At 40.7% G+C, this 19,136-nt stretch overlaps 2 protein-coding genes and 1 long non-coding RNA gene across 6 annotated transcripts in view; 2 read left to right on the top strand and 1 right to left on the bottom strand.

Annotated features, from left to right (window-relative positions):
• The window catches only part of MROH8 (maestro heat like repeat family member 8), a 56,964-nt gene extending 51,220 nt beyond the window's left edge, over window positions 1–5,744 (top strand). Inside the window, exons 21-23 of the mRNA XM_045574934.1 lie at window positions 1,914–2,013; window positions 2,264–2,329; window positions 5,573–5,744. Coding sequence (XP_045430890.1) covers window positions 1,914–2,013; window positions 2,264–2,329; window positions 5,573–5,721 — 315 coding nt within the window. The 3' untranslated portion in view covers window positions 5,722–5,744. The remainder of the gene's footprint in view (window positions 1–1,913; window positions 2,014–2,263; window positions 2,330–5,572) is intronic.
• A 5,262-nt stretch (window positions 5,745–11,006) lies between these two features.
• Window positions 11,007–15,454, bottom strand: LOC118707857. Its single transcript, XR_006740263.1, has 3 exons — window positions 14,747–15,454; window positions 13,241–13,335; window positions 11,007–11,332 (listed from the first exon to the last, which is right to left on the bottom strand). It is a non-coding gene; the product is annotated as an uncharacterized LOC118707857 (long non-coding RNA).
• Window positions 15,455–15,640: 186 nt separating this feature from the next.
• The window catches only part of RBL1 (RB transcriptional corepressor like 1), a 58,912-nt gene continuing 55,416 nt past the window's right edge, over window positions 15,641–19,136 (top strand). For 2 of the 4 annotated variants that reach the window (XM_036418700.2, XM_036418702.2), the window contains exon 1: window positions 15,641–15,877. In XM_036418700.2, coding sequence (XP_036274593.1) covers window positions 15,722–15,877 — 156 coding nt within the window. In that variant the 5' untranslated portion in view covers window positions 15,641–15,721. The remainder of the gene's footprint in view (window positions 15,878–19,136) is intronic. The other 2 variants (XM_045574364.1, XM_045574365.1) reach the window with 2 other exon arrangements.

Here is a 19,136-nt window from a genome sequence, read left to right on the forward strand (position 1 = left end):
GGACTTGTCCTGGCCAGGTGGCTCATTTGGTTGGAGCGATGTCCCTTGCACCAAAATGTTGTGGGCTCAATTCCCAGTCAGGGCACATACCTAGGTTGCAGGATCGTTACCTAGCCGGGTGCGTACAGGAGGCAACCAATCAATGTTTCTCTCTCACATTGATGTTTCTCTCTCTCCTTATAAAAAAATAAATAAAAAACATATCCTCATGTGAGGATTTAAAAAAAAAAAAAAGACCCTAGGTCTGACTATTCCCAGAGATCTTCCATATGAGTAGTCTGTTTAGGTCCCAGCAAGGGCTTCCCTGATTGAACTTTCAGGACTAGCAAGCCCCATAGTACCCTTGTGTCAGGTTTTCCTTTAGGGATTATCTCTCTGACCTGCAGCCAAATTTATAACTGATGACAGTATTTACAGCATGAAATTTAGTGTTCTCAGTGGATAAGACTACAGATTATCTATGTTAAATCATAAGTCCTATGAGAGCAATTCCTGTTCTTCAATCCCCAAGATACTTATTCTTGTAAGAGATCCACTGAGAAGTGAACTCACTCATCCAATAAGCATAACACGTCCAATGTGCAACAGACCCTGGAGAACCCAGAAATGTGCCAAGGATTAAAACTTCCTAAGGGGAGTTTACAAGCTAGTAAAAGAGATAAAACCTCTGTGCGATATTAAATAGAAACTCAAATAATAGATCAACCGAAGGACTTGTGTACATGCATATAAGTACAACCAATGGACATAAAACTCTGGGGAGGGAGGGTATGCATGGGAGGGAGGGGGGCAAAAAAAATCAATAAAATATATTAAAAAATAATAAAAAATAAATAAATAAATAAATAGAAACTCAAGGTGGAAAATGTGCCAAGAGAGTAGTACCTGCAAATGCTAAGTAGAGTTAGGTTAGGAAGGCAGGAGCTGTCAGGGAAGAGCTTATAGGGAGGCAGAACTCAAGGTGGAATGTAGAGAACAGAGAAGACTTAGCTACAGAGAAATGACAGACTTACAGGCATTACAGGCACAACAGCAGCATGAATGGGTGTGAGAAAGGTGTGTTCAGAGGATTTAACTCTGTCTAGGGCAGGGGTGGGGAAATCTCTTTTTTGCCAAGGGCTATTTGAATATTTATAATGTCATTCGCAAGCCATACAACTGAAAAATTATGTTGCTATGAAAAAAGCTCCTAGATTTATTGAATTTTGAGTCCCACCTGTGATTGCCTTGGCAGGGCCAGACCAAATATATAGCCAGATGTTCCCCACCCCTTGTCTAGGGGATTGTTGTGGCATATTATTTATTGAGCAACTGTAGTTATTTCAAGTACTGTACTATCCTGTATAATAAAAGGGTAATATGCAAATTGACTGTCACTCCAGCATACAAGATGGCTGCCCCCATGTGGTTAGAGATGGCCATACCCATGTGGACACAAGATGGCCACCACAAGATGGCCAGCAGGGGAGAGCAGGTGGGAGTAATCAGGCCTGCAGTGGAAGGCAATTAGGGGTGACCAGGCCAGCAGAGGAGGGCAGTTGCAGGGGGACCAGGCCAGCAGGGGAGGGAAGTTGGGAGCAATTAGGCTGGCAAGGGGCAGTTAAGCATCGATCAAGTTGGCAGGGGATTCATTAGAGGGAGATCAGGTTGGCAGGCAGAAGTGTTTAGAGGCAATCAGGCAGGCAGGCAGGCAAGCAGTTGGGAGCCAGAAGTCCTGGATTGTGAGATGGCAGTCAGGCATCCGCCAAGGGATCCCAGATTGGAGATGGTGCAGGCTGGGCTAAGGGACATACACTACCAACCCCGTCCACGAATTTTGTGCACTGAGCCTCTAGTATATGTATTACAGTGAGGCTGATAAAAATAGTGCTGCTGCTTCACTCCTTTATACTCTTACTTTTCCCCCCACTTAGGGAAAAAAATTCCAGGAGAAAGTTAACATCATAGCCCAAGCTTTGACGTTCTCCAAGAATGCAAACCTTCCTATCAGAAGAGCAGCAGTCTTGTTTGTCGGTACAAAGAAAATCCTTTCATTACTACAGTAACATCTATCCTGAATTTGCCCAAATTGTGTTGTTGAATGTCCCCATTCTTTATGAAGACCTTGAAAATATTTCTTTGGACAAAGGGGCTATATTATCTATTGGTAATTATCAAGTAGTTGTAAATCCAGTTTTTAGAATCTAATTACCAAAAGCCAATTCTGCCAGCTTCTTAGAGCCAAAGCCAGATCACAGACTCACTGACTTTATTTTGCATTTAGGGATCTTTTCAAAGTACTTGGATCACAATGAGCTCAAAATGAAGGATACTCAATGGATACAGAATGGTAAGTAATAACACACTTGGGTTTGGGGTGCCCCATCTTTTGGAAGGAATCTGCAGCAGTGACTAAGCAGGCACTGTGGCAGAGCTGAGACTGAGAACTAGAAAGCCTGACTTTTGTGGTAAGAGGAAGCCCTTGGAGACTTTAGCTGAATGACAGTCTAACCCCAGCCCAATCCCCTCTTTAAGAAAGAACATGAACTTATTTGTCTGGGAACCAGCTTTGATGAATTGTCTCAGAGACAGTTCCTGAATTTTGTCAGGAAATAAGACATTAAATAGAAATACTGTCTTAGCCGAAACCGGTTTGGCTCAGTGGATAGAGCGTCGGCCTGCGGACTGCAAGGTCCCAGGTTCGATTCCAGTCAAGGGCAGGTACCTTGGTTGCAGGCACATCCCCGGTGGGGAGTGTGCAAGAGGCAGCTGATCGATGATTCTCTCTCATCGAAGTTTCTAGCTCTCTATCCCTCTCTCTTCCTCTCTGTAAAAAAAATCAATAAAAATATATTTTTTAAAATAAAGAAACACTATCTTAGTAAATCATGATGATACCTCACAAGTACCTCACAAGATGATTGCTGCACTATTTTCTATAAGCTGTTGTCCTAAAAGTGGTAGGACTTGATAGTAAAGATGTTTATAGTCATTTTAGGCAACCATCATGCAAATGGAATTGTTAGTGAAAAATGTCCATAATTGTATAGTTTTGAGGATTTAGCACTCAAAGAATTATTTATTCCCACTTAAGAAGTAGGCCTATAATTTAAAAATGCCACTGCTGCCGAAACTGGTTTGGCTCAGTGGACAGAGCATTGGCCTGCGGACTGAAAGGTCCCAAGTTCAATTCCAGTCAAGGACATGTTCCTTGGTTGAGGGCACATCCCAAGTAGGGGGTGTGCAGGAGGCAGCTGATCAATTATTCTCTCTCATTGATGTTTCTAACTCTCTATCCCTCTCTCTTCCTCTCTGTAAAAAAACAATAAAATATATATTTTTTAATTAAAAAAAATAAAATAAAAATGCCATTGCTAACTCTCACAACCCCAAAGGATATACTTTGAGAACCAAATTAAAATCCTGGATAATACAGTGCTTTTAAAATAAAAACATACTAGTAGAGCCCTAATTAGTTGGTTTTCTCAGTGGTTAGAGCATTGGCCCATGAACTGAAGGGTCTCAAGTTTGATTCTGGTCAAGGGCACGTACCTCGGGTTTAGCTCAATCTGGTAGGGGCACGTATGGGAGGCAACCAATGGTTGTGTCTCCTTTACATCCATGTTTTTCTCTGTCTTTCCCCCATTATCTCTGAAAACTCTTGGGTGAGGATTAACAAAAAATAAAAATATATAGAACTGGTAAAATATCCAGAAGCTAAAGCTTATTTAGGAAAGATTATGCCACTTTTCTCTAAGGTCTCTTACTTCTGCACAGTTATCACAGAAGCAAAAAAATAGGAAGGTCATGTAGATTATTTTATTCTATGAGGTAGGATTCTATTATACATGGTTGATTAGATTGAATTAAAAGCAAATTATATTCTAATCTAAAACACTGAGGAATCAAAGTTGCTTTTCTATTCTAAAGTTATCTATATAGTAAATTTAAATTTGTATATAAGTATATGTATATATGAGGATGAACCATAAAATTTGCCAATTTGTAGGGCAAAAACAGTTCAATATAATCAATCTCAACCTAATGGAATAACCCCATACTATTCTCTTTCTAACAGTGGCTAATCTGTTTTAGAAATAGGGTAGAACACCCTAGCACTCTTTTTGAATAAGCTTATGTCATTTACACAGGTAGTTTTAGGCAAATTTAAACAAAAATGTCAAAAATTTTAAAATTAAAATTAATTTCATGACAAAATAAGTTTCAATTCCTTTGTATTACAAAATAGACGCCTGTTTTCGCATGTGTTCTGTGGAACAGGTACACAGATCTTAATGTAGGAACTGAAAGAAATTAAAAGCTAGTCAAGTATTCCATTTTAGAAATCAACATGATGAATTTAAAGGCTAAAATGGTACTTAAAAACAAAGAGGTGTTGGTTATGAAAAGGTCTTGAGCATTTTTGAGACCCTAGAGAAATTGGCTAGGTGGCTCAGTTGTTTAGAGCATGGTCCTGATATGCCAAGGTTGTGGGTTTGATCCCTGGTCAAGACATGTACAAGAATCAACCAGTGAATGCATAAATAAGTGGAACAACAAGTTAATATCTCTCTCTCTCTCTCTCTCTCTCTCTCTCTCTCTCTCTCTCTCTCTCTTTCTCTCTCTCTCTCTCTCATCAATAAATAAAAATTTTTAAAAAGAGAATAACCTTTTCTAATATGATACAAACATAGATACATAAAGTAAAAGAATGATAGATTTGTCTATGTAAACTTTTTAAATATCAACTTTGAAACAAAAAGAAACAGAAAGGGTATAAGGGGGATAAATAGTGATGGAAACAACTTTTTAAAAAATTTAACAGACAAAACTGAAAAACGAGCAATGATATAGGAGATATGTTTGCCATATAATAAAGGGTTAATATCCTTAAAACAAATCAGTACTTTCTCAAAAGTGGCAAACAATATGAATAAGCAATTCATAGGAGAGAAATGGCCAACAAATATATAAAAATATTCAATATTACTAGTAAAGTTTATAAAACAAAATGATGAGATACCAGTATGTATTTTTCTGTCAATATGGCAAAGATTATTAATTAAATCTCAACATTGGTGAGTAAAGAGAAAACACATTATCATACACTGTGCTGGTATGAGTATTAATTGATACAACTTTTTTATAGGTAAGTTTGGTAATATGTATCAAAACCCTTTAAATAAGTACATACTTTCACTTATAAATCCCTGTGGAGAAATTTAACCTATGAAAATAAGCAGAAATCATTATGGGAATGTTCATTTCAGTGTTACTTAAGCAAAAATGGGAAACATCAAGATTAGAACAAATTAATTATAGAATATCCATATTGTACAAACATATGAAGCTGTGAAAAATATTGTTTAAAAAAATGGTAATAATGATTTAAGAGTAACTTCTAGGACCAATAGGACTTTAGAAATTAATAGTATTAGACGGACCTAACCGGTTTGGCTTAGTGGATAGAGCGTAGGCCTATGGATTCAAGGGTCCCAGGTTCATTTCCGGTCAAGGGCATGCACCTTGGCTGTTTGGTGTCTGGACCACTTACATTGTTCTTCACCTCCTGTCTGGGTTTGCTTGCACTTAGATCTGAAACAGCTGCTGCATGACTCTGAACCCTCTCTGCACATCATTGTCTCTCAAGCCTTATTCCAAATCCAGAAGGTGGGGGCTGAACCAGAACCTGAGCAGACAGTATGCAGATTGAGGAAGCTCATATGTTGTCTTCCTACCTAGAAATGCAAGGCAAGCAACATCAGGTAAAAACTAATCCTTTCAGAAACCACAGAAGCAACTAGTGCTCCTTTTTCCCCCCCCTCACATTTAAAAAAAAAAAAACTGCCTTCACCATTTAATTACCTCGGACTTTTAAGGAATTAGAATATGTAAGAGAGCACAGTTCTTGGTTTGGCAGGTAGAGTGACAATGAACTGAATTTTTGAGGCATTTCAGAGCTTCCACAAAGTCCCAGTTTGATAAACATGTATAGGAGAGCTTCAAGAGATTCTAAATAAATGTTAATGTTGCAATGTTTTTATTGTTGGCTCTTTTGTCAAAATTCAGTCTACTTGTCAACAATCTAAGAATAACATCCAATTCTTATAGTTAAATATTAATGATGTAATTTTTTTAAAATTCCTATACCCTTTCTTCCTTTCCTTTTCCTTTAAAAACCTCCAAGCAAGAAAAAACTTTTGAAGTGGTGTCATGCTAAACCTATTCCAATATGCATGGTTTCCAATCCTACTTCCCCTTTTTTATTTTTCTGATTCCCTCTCCTACACTGTTGTCAGATTCTACTATTCGATATTTGTTGGCTACTCACTGTCTGCTTAGGAGAAAATTTTCTTACAAACAGAAATCTTCTGAGAAAGAGATTAATTTGTATTTATCAATACTTTGATAAGCAACATGTAGAAATGGTCATTATTGATCTAATTCCCAGGCTCTTGTTTAGTTGAGGAACATAAGCAAAGAACCAGGACTTAATTATTAATGGCAATGGAGAGGCCTCATAATATGGGAAAAGAAAAAGGACATGAAGCAACTAGCATACGAAGAATAGACAGATCCAGTGGTGAATTGCATTAAGTTTTTGTTGTAAAGTGAGCAATATGAATCTTTACCACTCTATCCCCACCACCTTTCACCCCCATCCCTCTGCCAAGACATTGCTAAGAACAAATTTTTTCATGATTCATGGTAAGATGTTTTGAGGGATGTGATAGTGTGCCAAATGTGATTTCAAAGGGATCCCTGCTCAAGAGAGGTCTTGTTTGAGACTAGCAGTCAGGAGTTGGAGCTAAAATGCAGGCCCTGGCTGCTTGATGAACTAACTCTTCACCCTCAAGCAGAGCCACCTTGAGGGTGATCACTGGATGCTAAACTTCAGTGCAGCAAACCCATTTGACTTACAAGTATCCCATGCTACTTCCTCTTTGGTCTCATAGCACTTACCCAACTCCACTCCACTCCATGCAACTCCACTATCCATTTTATGGATTATCCAATAAAAATGGCTAAGGCATATTGAATATTGACAATGAACCGGACTCTAACTATACTATATGATGAACTCTTTTAATCCTCACAACCACTCCATGTATTATCTCCATTTTGCAGATGGAGAAGCTGAGGAATAGAACATGAAAGGTACTTGCACAAGCTTGCACAACCTAGTAAATGCTAAACTCAAGTAGTCTAGCTCCAAAGCCCACATCTTTTTTTTTTAAAACATATTTTATTGATTTTTTTTACAGAGAGGAAGGGAGAGAGATAGAGAGTTAGAAACATTGATCATCTGCCTCCTGCATACCCCCCACTGGGGATGTACCCGCAACCAAGGTACATGCCCTTGACCGGAATTGAATCTGGGACCCTTCAGTCCGCAGACCGACGCTCTATCCACTGAGCCAAACCGGTTTCGGCCAAAGCCCACATCCTTGATTGGTCTTCTCTGCTCCTCTACAATCTGGTCTTTCCCTCTAATGTGAATAAATGTAGATTTATTCTACAATTAATCTCAGTTGCTGGACTCGTGCCCCAAATTCATATACTCAAATAATGTTATAAATTATGATTGAGCCTGGCTGGCATGGCTCAGTGGTTGAGCATCGACCTATGAACCAGGAGGTCACAGCTCGATTCTCAGTCAGGGCATATGTCTGGGTTGCAGGCTCAGTCCCCAGTGTGGGGTGTGCAGAAGACAATCAATGATTCCCTCTCACATTGATGTTTCTATCTCCTAAGAGTTAGCATACCTCAATTTATTTTTTAATGGGATAGAATGCACATCTATAATACACTGAAGAAAATGGAATTAGAACAAAAAGTGGAGGTTATTCTTGAGGAATGTTTTTTGAGTCCTTGAGTCCTTGGTTGACTTCATGGTTTTTGTCTCACAGCAAAAAAACAGACCTCTAGATTTAGGATGCTAATAAATTTCCAATGACATTTAAGAGATTGAATGAATCCTTTCGCTCTACTCATATTTACACTAGAGTCCCTTTCCCTCCAGGCAGATTTTTATTTTCTGAGTAATAATAACAGGGAGGAGCAAGCACAACAATGCATATCTTATTTGTTTTATTGTGTTAAAATTCACAGAGAGAAGCATCCATTAAGAGATAGAGAGGACTGCTCTGTACTGAACTACCTCAGCAGTTTGGGAAGAGCTGAAGAAGTACTTAATAGTGATTCTATTACCAAGTCTGTTTATTCCAAATAGCTCCATTATTTTCCTCAGAGATAGGCTTATGTTTTTATGAATTTTTTAAATATACAAAACAAAAACTTCTGGACATTTAATTTTGTTGTAATATGTTGAAATAAAAGTTCAATATATTTTAATATTATTTTGGCTTTATTTTTATTACATACTATTACAATATATTACTCATTATCTATTACTGGCCCAGCTGTCTTTATTAGTTTAGATTTTTACTTTTTAAAATTCAAGTATTGCTTTTCCTCCTTATACTGAGATACCTATTTTATAAGAAATTCATTTTTTCTCTTATTGAAAAATTCAACTATCATGTAAGTAAAAGATGGGATTGGGCAAGGGGAGAATCTCTCAGGCATCAACCCTGGCAAATAAAACTGTACTAGGTACAAGTGTAAAATCAGTCAAATTGTTAGGGGAGGGAGGGAGAAATAGTGAGGAGTAGCTATAGTTACAAGAAATATTAACCATGCTCTGTAAACCATGATTGTTTTGTTCTGATTAAAGAAAGCACTGTCTGACCTGGCTGGGACCTGGGAGTTAACCTCCAAACGTGGCCCAAGCTCCTTATCAGAGAACTGCCTGTCTTATTGGAAAGATTAACAACCTTATTGCCAAATCAATGGAGTTCTGGAGGGGAGCCTGCCATTTGCAATCCCAGCTCACATTGCCTGTAAAGGGTAATCATTATACCTTCTTACTCCTTTTGTCTACTTACCCATGCCTATAATTCCCTTTGCCTACTTCCCTTGTAATCTTTGTCCTTCTACTCAAAATAAGCAGCTAGCTTACGGTGGGGGGTGAGGCTGGCTGGGGGCGTTTAGAGCAGTTATTTGTGGGTAATCTGCTGTTCTCCCATGTTGTGGGCAATATTGAAAAATAAAGGCTCATACATAATTCAACCCTGTCTTTGCTTGATTGGCAGAAGTAGTGACAGGCAGCCCAGACCCATTCCTTGTCTGGTTTCAAAATCTCTCTGACCCTTCTGGCACCTCCTTCCTTCCTTCTTCCAGTTTTTAAACTCCATGCTCCTTTTTCTCTCCCTCCTCTTAGGAAAGGATCTGGTGAACTGACTATTAGTGTGAGTGATTAATAATGCAACCTCACATACACCAATCACAATTCTCCAACTCAGTTTTAGCTAGCTCACCTTACTAGAAAATAGGACCTTCTAGCCTTACAAACAAATTCCTGACCTCCTAGCCCGGAACTATAATTAGGAAACATCAAGAAATAAAACAGAACAAGCCCTGGCCAGTTGCTCAGTTGGTTGGAGCATCATCCTAATATCAAGGTTGTGGGTTCCATCCTTGGTCAGGTCACATAGAAAAAGCAACCAATGAATGCATAAATAAGTGGAACAAATCTGTTTTTCTTTCTCCCTTCCTCTCTCTCTAAAAATCAATACAATTTTTTTTTTGTATAAAAGAAAACAGAATAAAAAGATAAAAAAGATAACAAATATATTTAAAAAGAAATTTAAAATACATATAGAAAAATAAAAAGTAGAATGACAAATTGCTATTTCTCTCTTCTTTCTCTAAAATCAATTTAAAAAAATGCTATTGCTATTCTGAAATATCTTCTTGTGACCAAAGAATGCCCTGGTCACTCTAGATTTTTATAGCTAAAGGCCTTAAAATGAACAGTTTTAAGTTAAAATTGGTGTTTTCAGTCTTCCAGTTCTTTATCCAAAGTCTAAAGGAGATACAAAAATCACTTAATTGTCCGTGTGAGTAGGCCTGGCCCTACTTTTCCTATAAGGACCCAGCTTAAGGATCACCACTTAAGTTTTTCCTTGAGGAACAACTTCTTACTAGAATGATGAGGTCAGCACTTGCCCCTCCCCCACAACTCTCAACTGCCTTTTTTGGACAGTTAGATGATTAGGGAGCAGTTTTTTCCTAAGAGGGGCGTGTGCTGATCAAACATCTACTTAAGGCACATGGCAAAGCTGAAGGACAAAAATATTTTTGAAAATATTTCAAAATGAAATAACCATTTTTGAGACAAATAATCAGAACTTAGTTATACTTTCTTACACTTACTTTGTGGTTTAGAATTGTTTATATTTTGAATGATATTTGGGAGAGTGTCCATGTAATCTTTTAGTCTTGGAGTTTCTAAAAGTCTTAATCAGGCTTTGGACACATACTCCGGAGAACCCTGAAATATTAAACCATAACAAGGAGCTATCACATAATGGGATCAGAATAGAAACAACCTTCATGATGTATCTGGATCTGAAATGAAGGCAGAATAAGTCTATTTTACTACTCATACTTCATTTTCTATTCAAAAAAGCTCAAAATAGAGTTAAATGGACATGCCACTGGATATTAAGAAAAAAATTAAAACCCTGATAAAAAGTAGGGTGAGCATTGGGTAAAGGGATTTAAAAGAAAAAAAGCATTCAGATGAGGCTGGGTCTGATGGATATGTCTTCAGTACTGCCTACAGTTGATTCAAATGTTAACAGTGAAGCTGTGAAGTACTGAGAAAGAAAATGACATGATATAAAAACTAGACTAGTAACTAAATATAAAATGTATTGGAAGAGAAAAATATAAAATGCTGAGACAACTAGAAACCTGATGGAGGAGGAATCCACAACCTTTTGTGATTAGGTGTAGAGAATAAAGGAGCAGGAGACTCAGTGACTACAAAGAAGGCAGCCATGGGCTAGGTTTTCTGTTGAGTATGGCTGTACTGTTTATTGAAAACCAATAATAGTTTAGTTACCATCCAAAATAGGGGAGGAAAAGAGTACTGCTTAAATCTGCTTTATTTCATAAGAGACCTCATTTCCAAGGTCCATACTTCCTAATAATTCAACTCAGGACAGTATGAGAATTACAACATAGCAAAAAGAAAAGTCATAGAAGTGAGTGGGTGATTGGATGTAAAGTGACAAATTAGGTGAATCAAGAGATAGATGAAAATGAAAGGCTTTACACGGACAGGATATGACTTATTGACAGTTCAGATTTAGCCCTGAAGAGGAGAGAAAAAAAAGAATAATGTTTCTCAGTTTTTGTTTGATGGATGATCTTTGAGAGATGTTTCTTTTGTTCTTGGATCATTTTCAAGCTGGCAAAGCCCCTCAGTTCAAGTATGGATGATCTGAAAGTCACAGTAAAGGAAGAATCAATATCTTGCACATAGAATGAAGAAATTAAGGTTTTTCAAGAGTTATATGCATAAATTAGGAAAAGAACCAGGAGAATCGAATCTAATAGTAAAAAAAGAAATGGGCTATGGTACATATGCTGCAACTCACTGAAAACCAAACTACTACAAAGGTGAAAAATTGTGCAATGAATCTCTGGTTTTGTTGGATTTCTGATTTCTGAGAGTTACGTAACTGTTATCTTGCTTTCTTTTTAAGGCCAGAATTACCCTCTACAGTTAAAATCAAGGAGGAAAAAGCAATTGGTTAATTATGGCAAAGGCAAAAAACTTGAGGCTTCTTGGCTTTTGTTATCTTGACCATGACCAGCTATGAAAGCCAGGATTTCATGGGGAAGACTTACTTTTACTCCATTTTTCGTCAAAAACTCCAACCACGAGGTTGCAGTTTACAGATCCATTGATATTTCTCAATTGTTCCAGCCTTTTCCATTCTACTGCAAGTGGTCTAGTTTCTACTCAGTAGAGCACCTGGCAGGTCTGCTGAATCTAGATGTCAGGTGATTACCATCCAGATAGGAGCTATGAAGAGGAAGGCCAGGCTTGACCAGCTTGACCACCTTTTCCAGGGTGTGGCCACATCAATGATCTCTCACTTTCTCTTTTTATCTTAAGATTTTCTCTACCTCTTCTGTCTGTGATTATTCACATGCTTGGGTTTCCCCTATCCTAGAAAATATTCTTTATTTTGACTCTCCTCTGCAAAACTTCTTAAAGAGAACTTTTTACTTCCTACTTCAACTTTCTGACCTTCCATTGGCCTCTTGGCCATAGTAATATGGCTTCCACACCCACTGTACTAGAGAACTGCTCTAACAGAGGTCACTAAAGCATGAGTTCTTCTTGGAAAGCACACCTGTCTTCATTCCCCCCAGGCATGTTACCTTTGCCTTTCTCCTCCCAAGCTCCAAGGACCCTTCTTCTGCCTCTGTAACTTGTTTCTTGAGCATATGCAGCCCAGCTGGCTCACTTAAAAACAAAACAAATATATGAATGCTACCGTGTTTCCCTGAAAATAAGACATCCTCCGAAAATAAGACCTAGCACATGGAAAGATAAGACATCCCCTGAAAATAAGACCTAGCTCAACTTTGGGAGAAAAAATTAATATAAGACACTGTCTTATTTTCGGGGAAACAGGGTAATATATAAGGCCATTGAATTCTTCATCTTATTTGAATTTTCTGCTGGACTCTGTGGAATACTTCTTTCCTGGCCCGTAAGATATTTGATGTTTGTTTTTTTTATACCTTTATGGTCAAAAAAATTTTTTTTTCATTCACTCCCCAAATTCTGACCATCTCTGAAGTGTTGGGTTTTCTAAAGTCTCTTCTCATAACAACACACTCCCTGCTATGAAGCTCCTTCTTTAGCTTCAGGTACTACATGAATATTTTCAAATCGTGTCTGGCTGTGTTCTCACTCCTGGAGAGCTCTCTCTTTTGTTTTAAAACCAAACTTTATTTAAACTTCTGGGTTTTGAAGACTATAATAAATAGTGCACAGACCACTTTCTCTCAGACTAACTATTGGAGGTCAGAGTTATGAGCTCTGTTTCAAGGTCTGCAAGGAGTCCTGGCTATTGCTCTGAGAGGTAGGTAGGGGCTCCTCTCTGGAACCAGAAAGCTCTAAGTCTCTTACAGTGGGTAATGGAGCTTTCTCATAAATAAGCACAGTAGTTTTATTAGAAAATAAATGAGCCACTACAAGATTACTTTCATCCATCTCACTTCCACTAATCCTGGCTTTTTTCTTTTCTTTTCTTTTCTTTTTTCTTCTTTTTTTCTTTTTTTCAGACAGGAAAGGAAGTTAGGAGGAGGGATGATAAGCCCTATTACAGACCCATTGGCACTAGAGATAGACTGTCCATAGAAATCCTCCAAGTAAAAACTCGTGGGAAGATGAGATGATCCTGAAGACAGCTGCAGCAGAAGCTTCTAGAAGGAAGCAGAGTAGGAAGTACCACATGGGGAGTTCAGTTTGAGTTTGAGTTTTTGGGGGCAGTTTGAGTTTTTGCTCATTTTGAGATCTAGCTTGAAGCTGGTTCCCAAGACCCAAAGGGCCACCTCCCAGGGTTCAGTAGCCTCTTCTTAAACTGCTGCAAACATCCCAAACACAACAGTTTGAGAACTGATCTGATCCTTCTGCAGGTACTCCAATTCTAGTTAACACTATTAACAATTCTAGTTAACACTAGAATTGGCCCCATGGAAACTTGCTGTTGGGGACTGACTCATCCCTCTTTAGCGGTGCCCCCTTCAGTTCTGGGCCAGAGACCTCTCTCCAGGCTAACTCCTTCCTATGGTGGACCAGTCCTCTATCAGCTTCGTACGGCTAGTCTCTACTCCATCCAATCTGTATGTCACAATGCAGCCAGAGAAACCTGTCCAAAACACATCCTAATCATTTGTCACCTTCTTTCATTAAAACCCCCACTGAGAATATCCAAGGCTTTTAGTGAGGCATCTGAGGTGCTTTACAACCTACCTTGACTGACCTGTCTTCCATTTTCATCTCTGGTGACTCCTTCCCTCATCCAAGCAACAGTGGACACTTGGTAATTTTTCAAACACTCCAGGCTACGTATGTGCTGAGCACCAACTATGAACCAGGCACTAATCTAAATTTTGGAATTTAGTGAACATGAAAGGAAGGCCTGTGCTCTCATGCAACTCACATTTTAGTAGAAAGAGCCAGTGAACAAACAAACAAGACAATTTCAGATAGTGATAAGGTGCTGTGAAGACAAATGGGGTGGAGGGTGAAATCAGTTATTTTAGCTGCAGTGCTCAGGGATGGTCCAAGAAGGCAACATTTCATTGAACTTTAATGATGAGAAACCAGACAAGCAAAGATCTGATGCAGAGTGTTTGGGGTCATTTGGGGCAAAGGCCTTGAAGCAAGAACTAGCTTGGTAGCTTGGCATTTTGGAGTTTCCAAAACAAAACAATGAGGCTGAATGTTACTATATGTCTGGAGGGGGGTAGGAGTGGGAGAGCAATGCCCTAAATAAGGTGGGGCCCGATCACAAGGGGCCTTGTAAGCCATGGAAAGGAGTTTGGATACTATTTTAAAGGCAAGAGGAAGGGTTTATTTTTTATTTTTATTATTTTTTAAAATTAAGGTATTATATGTGTACACATCTTACCAATCCCCACTATCCCCCACTCCCATACATGCCCTCCCTCCCTGAGTTTTTCGTCCATTGGTTGTGCTTTTATGCATGTATACAAGTCATTCGGTTGATCTCTTATCTAAGAGGAAGGGTTTTTAGTGAAGGAATGACATGTTGTCACCAACGGGTGGTCCGTGAGGTCCGAAAGGCTGGTGACAGCTGCTCTGATTTACCTTTTAAAAGATCACACTGTTCTTCATGAAGCAAGGGTTTCTGTGGAGAAGGTAAGTTTCAATGCCAGTTCCATGCTTTCAGGTTTTATGCTCAGGCATTCCTCAGCCTAGAATGACATTTCCCGGGGTCCAGGAAGCTGAAAAGAGGCCCCCTTTACTGCATTTCTCTGAATCCAGACCAAGCCTTGTTTAGCGATCAAGAAGATATGGGGAGGTGTCCCGTCATATCCTTGCTTCACCAACAATTCAGTCATTAAAAAGGCACACTCATTCACTTGGCGCCAGAGACACTGAGGAGAGTACAACAAGGTCCTCCTCGCTCCATCCCCTCCCCTACACCCTCAGCCTCCCCTCACACACCCCCTCCCCCGCCCGCTGTCAAGGGGCGGCTTTTTTCTGTTCCCTCCACCATCTCCTAACTCAAGGAGCAAGTCTCAGATTACGTTTGGCGCCGGGGAGCAGCGACACACCAGGCCCATGCGTAGGCGTGTCAGAGGAGCCTTCTCCCTAAGGTGAACGAGGCCACCTCGTTACAGACAGCCCAGCCATGCCCAGGCCAAAGAGCCGCCGAGACGAGGGCGTCGCCGCCGGCTTCAGGGCAGTGTGTGGACTACAACTCCCAGCAGACCCTGCGCGCAAAAGTGCCGATCCCTCCGCTTCCAATCTGTCCAGTCCACAGCGCCCATCGTGGCCCGCCAAGAGCCAAGTCCAGGTGTTGGGTTTTTTTTTTTGGTGTTTTTTTTTTTTCAAGACCCGAAGTCCGTCTTCTTATCATATTTCCAAAGAGGGGCCGCTCGGAGCCCTGGAGGAGAAACGGACTTCTTTGGGGAGAAACGCGGATGCAGACCATTGAAGAGACGCCGCTGTGAAGCTGCGATTTTCGCGCGCTTTTGCGCAGGTGGTTGTGGGTAGCGCGCCCAGAAGGGAGCACAGAGAGGGGATTTGTGATCGTGCAGCCCCGCCGGGCCTGCGGAGATGTTGGAAGACGAGTCCCACGCCGAGGGGGCGGCGGCGGTGGCCGCGGCCGGGGAGGCGCTGCAGGCCCTGTGCCAGGAGCTGAACCTGGACGAGGGGAGCGCGGCCGAAGCCCTGGACGACTTCATCGCCATCCGGGGCAACTACAGCCTAGAGGTGAGCGGCGGCAGGTGGGCTGCGGGTCCCCCCGCGCCAGGCCCCACCCCGGCCCCGCCCCCGCCCTCCCTGCGGGGCGGTGGGAGTTTCCCCACCCAGGAGGGTCGCCGCCCAGCCGGCAGTGCGAAATTGGAAAGGCTAGTTATAGATCAGTCCGTCCATTTTTTTTTTTTTTTTAATTTGAGGCGGGAAAGTGAAGTTCGGAAAAGGAGCAATTTGTCCAAGGTCACAAGATCCTCAGAGATCCCTTCAGACTCCAGACCAGACTTCCCTCCACCCCGCCAAACTCTGCAAACTTCTTGGCACTGCCCTTAATATCTATTAAAAATTAATATTATAGCCCTGACCGGTCTGGCCCAGTGGATAGAGCGTCGGCCTGCAGACTGAAGGGTCCCGGGTTCGATTCCGGTCAAGGGCATATACCTCTGTTGCCTGCACATCCCCAGTGCGGGGTGTGCAGGAGGCAGCTGATTAATGATTCTCATGGATGTTTCTGGCTCTCTGTCCCTCTCTCTTCCTCTCTGTAAAAAAAACAATAAAATATATATTTTTTAAAAGAATACTATAATAATAAAGCTAAAATGAATTGTGTGCCAACACATTCCTGCCCAGTGCTTGTACCCCTGTTTCCCCGAAAATAAGACAGTGTCTTATATTAATTTTTTTCTCCCAAAGTTGCACTAGGTCTTATTTTCAGGGGATGTCTTATCTTTCCATGCGCTAGGTCTTATTTTCGGAGGATGTCTTATTTTCGGGGAAACACAGTAAGTATGTCATCTCCCTGGGTTCTCAATACCACCCCTTGAGCACCTTCTGTGATCCCCTTTCCGCAGGTGCGAGGATGAGCCCCGAGGAGGTTAAGGTACTTCTTTGCCTGAGTCACACGCTGGGTTTGCGGTGAAGCCAGACTGAGGAGTCAGGGCAGCCACCCTTCCGCCTCCCTAGGGCGGCGGGTGTGGGTTGCTCAGCAATGAGATCAAAGCCAAAGGCAAAGTTCACACATGCTCTCTCTCCGCTCCACGTCCCTTCTCAGACCGGGGAACTTAGATTGTCCTGATGCTTTAGCACAGTGTGTCTGGCAATCCTTGTATATGATAGAAAATAAAATAAATGTAGGCTGTCATCATTAGATTTCCCCAGCCATTCTTGCATTTAATCCTCACAACAGCCCTGTGGGCATGGCAAAGCAGTGATTCTACTACTGCCTGCTTTCCAGACATCCTCCGAAAATAAGACCTAGCGCATGGAAAGATAAGACATCCCCTGAAAATAAGACCTAGCGCAACTTGGGGAGAAAAAATTAATATAAGACACTGTCTTATTTTCGGGGAAACAGGGTATCAAGGCCCAGAGAATTGCCTTGCCCTTGTCATTCTCCTAATTATAGGAACGCAGATAAGCACAGGCTCTCTGCAGAGGAGGTAGAATTGTGATGGAATGTATTTCAGTAATTACTCCAGTGGCTTTACAGTCCAAGGTTTTCATGACCCATGGGACCCGGACTCATCCATAAAGTGCTCCAGTGACTCACTCCCAGTGAAATAATTAACTGTGCTGCTTTTAAAGGCATAGAGTTGGACATTGCAGTTGAGTTTAAGTGTCTGTACATAAGGGAAAAACATCCAAGAGTGTCTCTTATATGTCTCCAGGGTAGGACTGGATAGACTGAGTAAAGAATATACTCCCAGGATGCAGTTGTGGGAGGCATGACTGGAAAGCTGAGGAAAGAATAAGAAATTAAGGGATATTATGAATCATGGCCTCTCAATGAAAACACACTGATTTTTTAAAATATTTGTTATTGATTTCAGAGAGGAAGGGGAGGGAGAGAGAATCATTGATCAGTTGCTTCCTGCATCTCCCCCTCCCCCCTCCCCCACACACACACTGGGGAGGGTCAAGCTTGCAACCCCAGGAACCAGGAATTGAATCTGGACCTCCTGGTTCATTGGTTGATACTCAACCATGGAGCTACACCAGCCAGACAACAAACTGATTTTTAAAAGCCTGAGAAAGCATTTCTGACATGTCAGGTCCTCATTTGGTCTTAGTGAATAAGCACTTACTGAGGCCAGCCATAGTCATTAAACTAGGCACCTCTTTCAGATTCTTGAATATGCCAACTGTTCCCACTTATGTGCTTCTCCATGCCATTCCCTCCACCTGAAAACTTCCCTCTCACCGCATATCCCAGGGAAAATTGAGGAGCTAGATCTCCAGTAAGGTAGAGTTGATAAAGACAATATTAAATGTTTGATTTAGAAAGCATAGATGTGTAATTAAGATTTCCTTTTTTTTTTTTTTTTTTAATTAAGATTTTCTGAGTGATTTTTTTCTACCTGAAGTGTTTTATTTTCTTCTGTCTTTGTTTTTGGTGAAAGGCTCTTGAAGTAGGCATTTTCATATTATATATCTGCTGCTTCCTAAGAACCCCTCTCCTCAGCCATACCTCTCTAATATACCTACTAATAACAAGCTCCTGCTTTCATTTTCCTCCATCGTTTCTTCTTAATAGCATACTAGAGGCCCAGTGCATGAAATTCGTGCAGGGGCAGGACAGGAGAGGTCCCTGAGCTTGGCCTGTGCCCTCACAGTCCAGGAGCGTTCAGGGCATGTCCTTAGTGCAGCTGAGGAGGATGTCCTTAGCACTTTTGGACATCCTTATCCTTAGCACTGCCACCGAGGCAGGAGAGGCTCCTGCCACCTCTGCTGCACTCACCAGCTGTGAGCCCCACTTCTGGCTGAGCTGCACTCCCCTTGTGGGAACACAGGGACCACCAGGAGGAGCTCCTGCGTTGAGCGTCTGCCCCCTGGTGGCCAGTGCGTGTCATTCTGCCATTCAGTTGATTTACATATTAACCTTTTATCATATAGGATATCTCACCAATTACAGATAATAATGTCTGTTTTTTTTAGCTCTAGACTTGGAGTTCCATGAGGTCAGAAACCATCTTTGTATTTCTAAAGCCTAGCATCAAGGACTCAAAATAGATAATATAGGTAACTTTTTATTTATCAGGGGGGAAAAAATCAAAGCAATAATTCTGGTATTTAAATTATTTTTAATCTTAATGGTGTTTTCATATAGTAGTCTGTATCCAAAGGCTCTATAACACTTTCTATTCCCAAATAATTCATTAATTAAGTCTTAAAAAAATATTCAACCTTAAGCTTACCTCCCTCTTTTTTTTACCTTTTTTTTTTTTTTTTGAACAAATAAGACTTTTTACTTTAGGGTAGGAACACTGAATTTTAGCTT

This window comes from Pipistrellus kuhlii, unplaced genomic scaffold (genome assembly GCF_014108245.1).
Source record: "Pipistrellus kuhlii isolate mPipKuh1 unplaced genomic scaffold, mPipKuh1.p scaffold_m20_p_6, whole genome shotgun sequence".
In the NCBI taxonomy this organism is placed as follows: Eukaryota; Metazoa; Chordata; class Mammalia; order Chiroptera; family Vespertilionidae; genus Pipistrellus; species Pipistrellus kuhlii.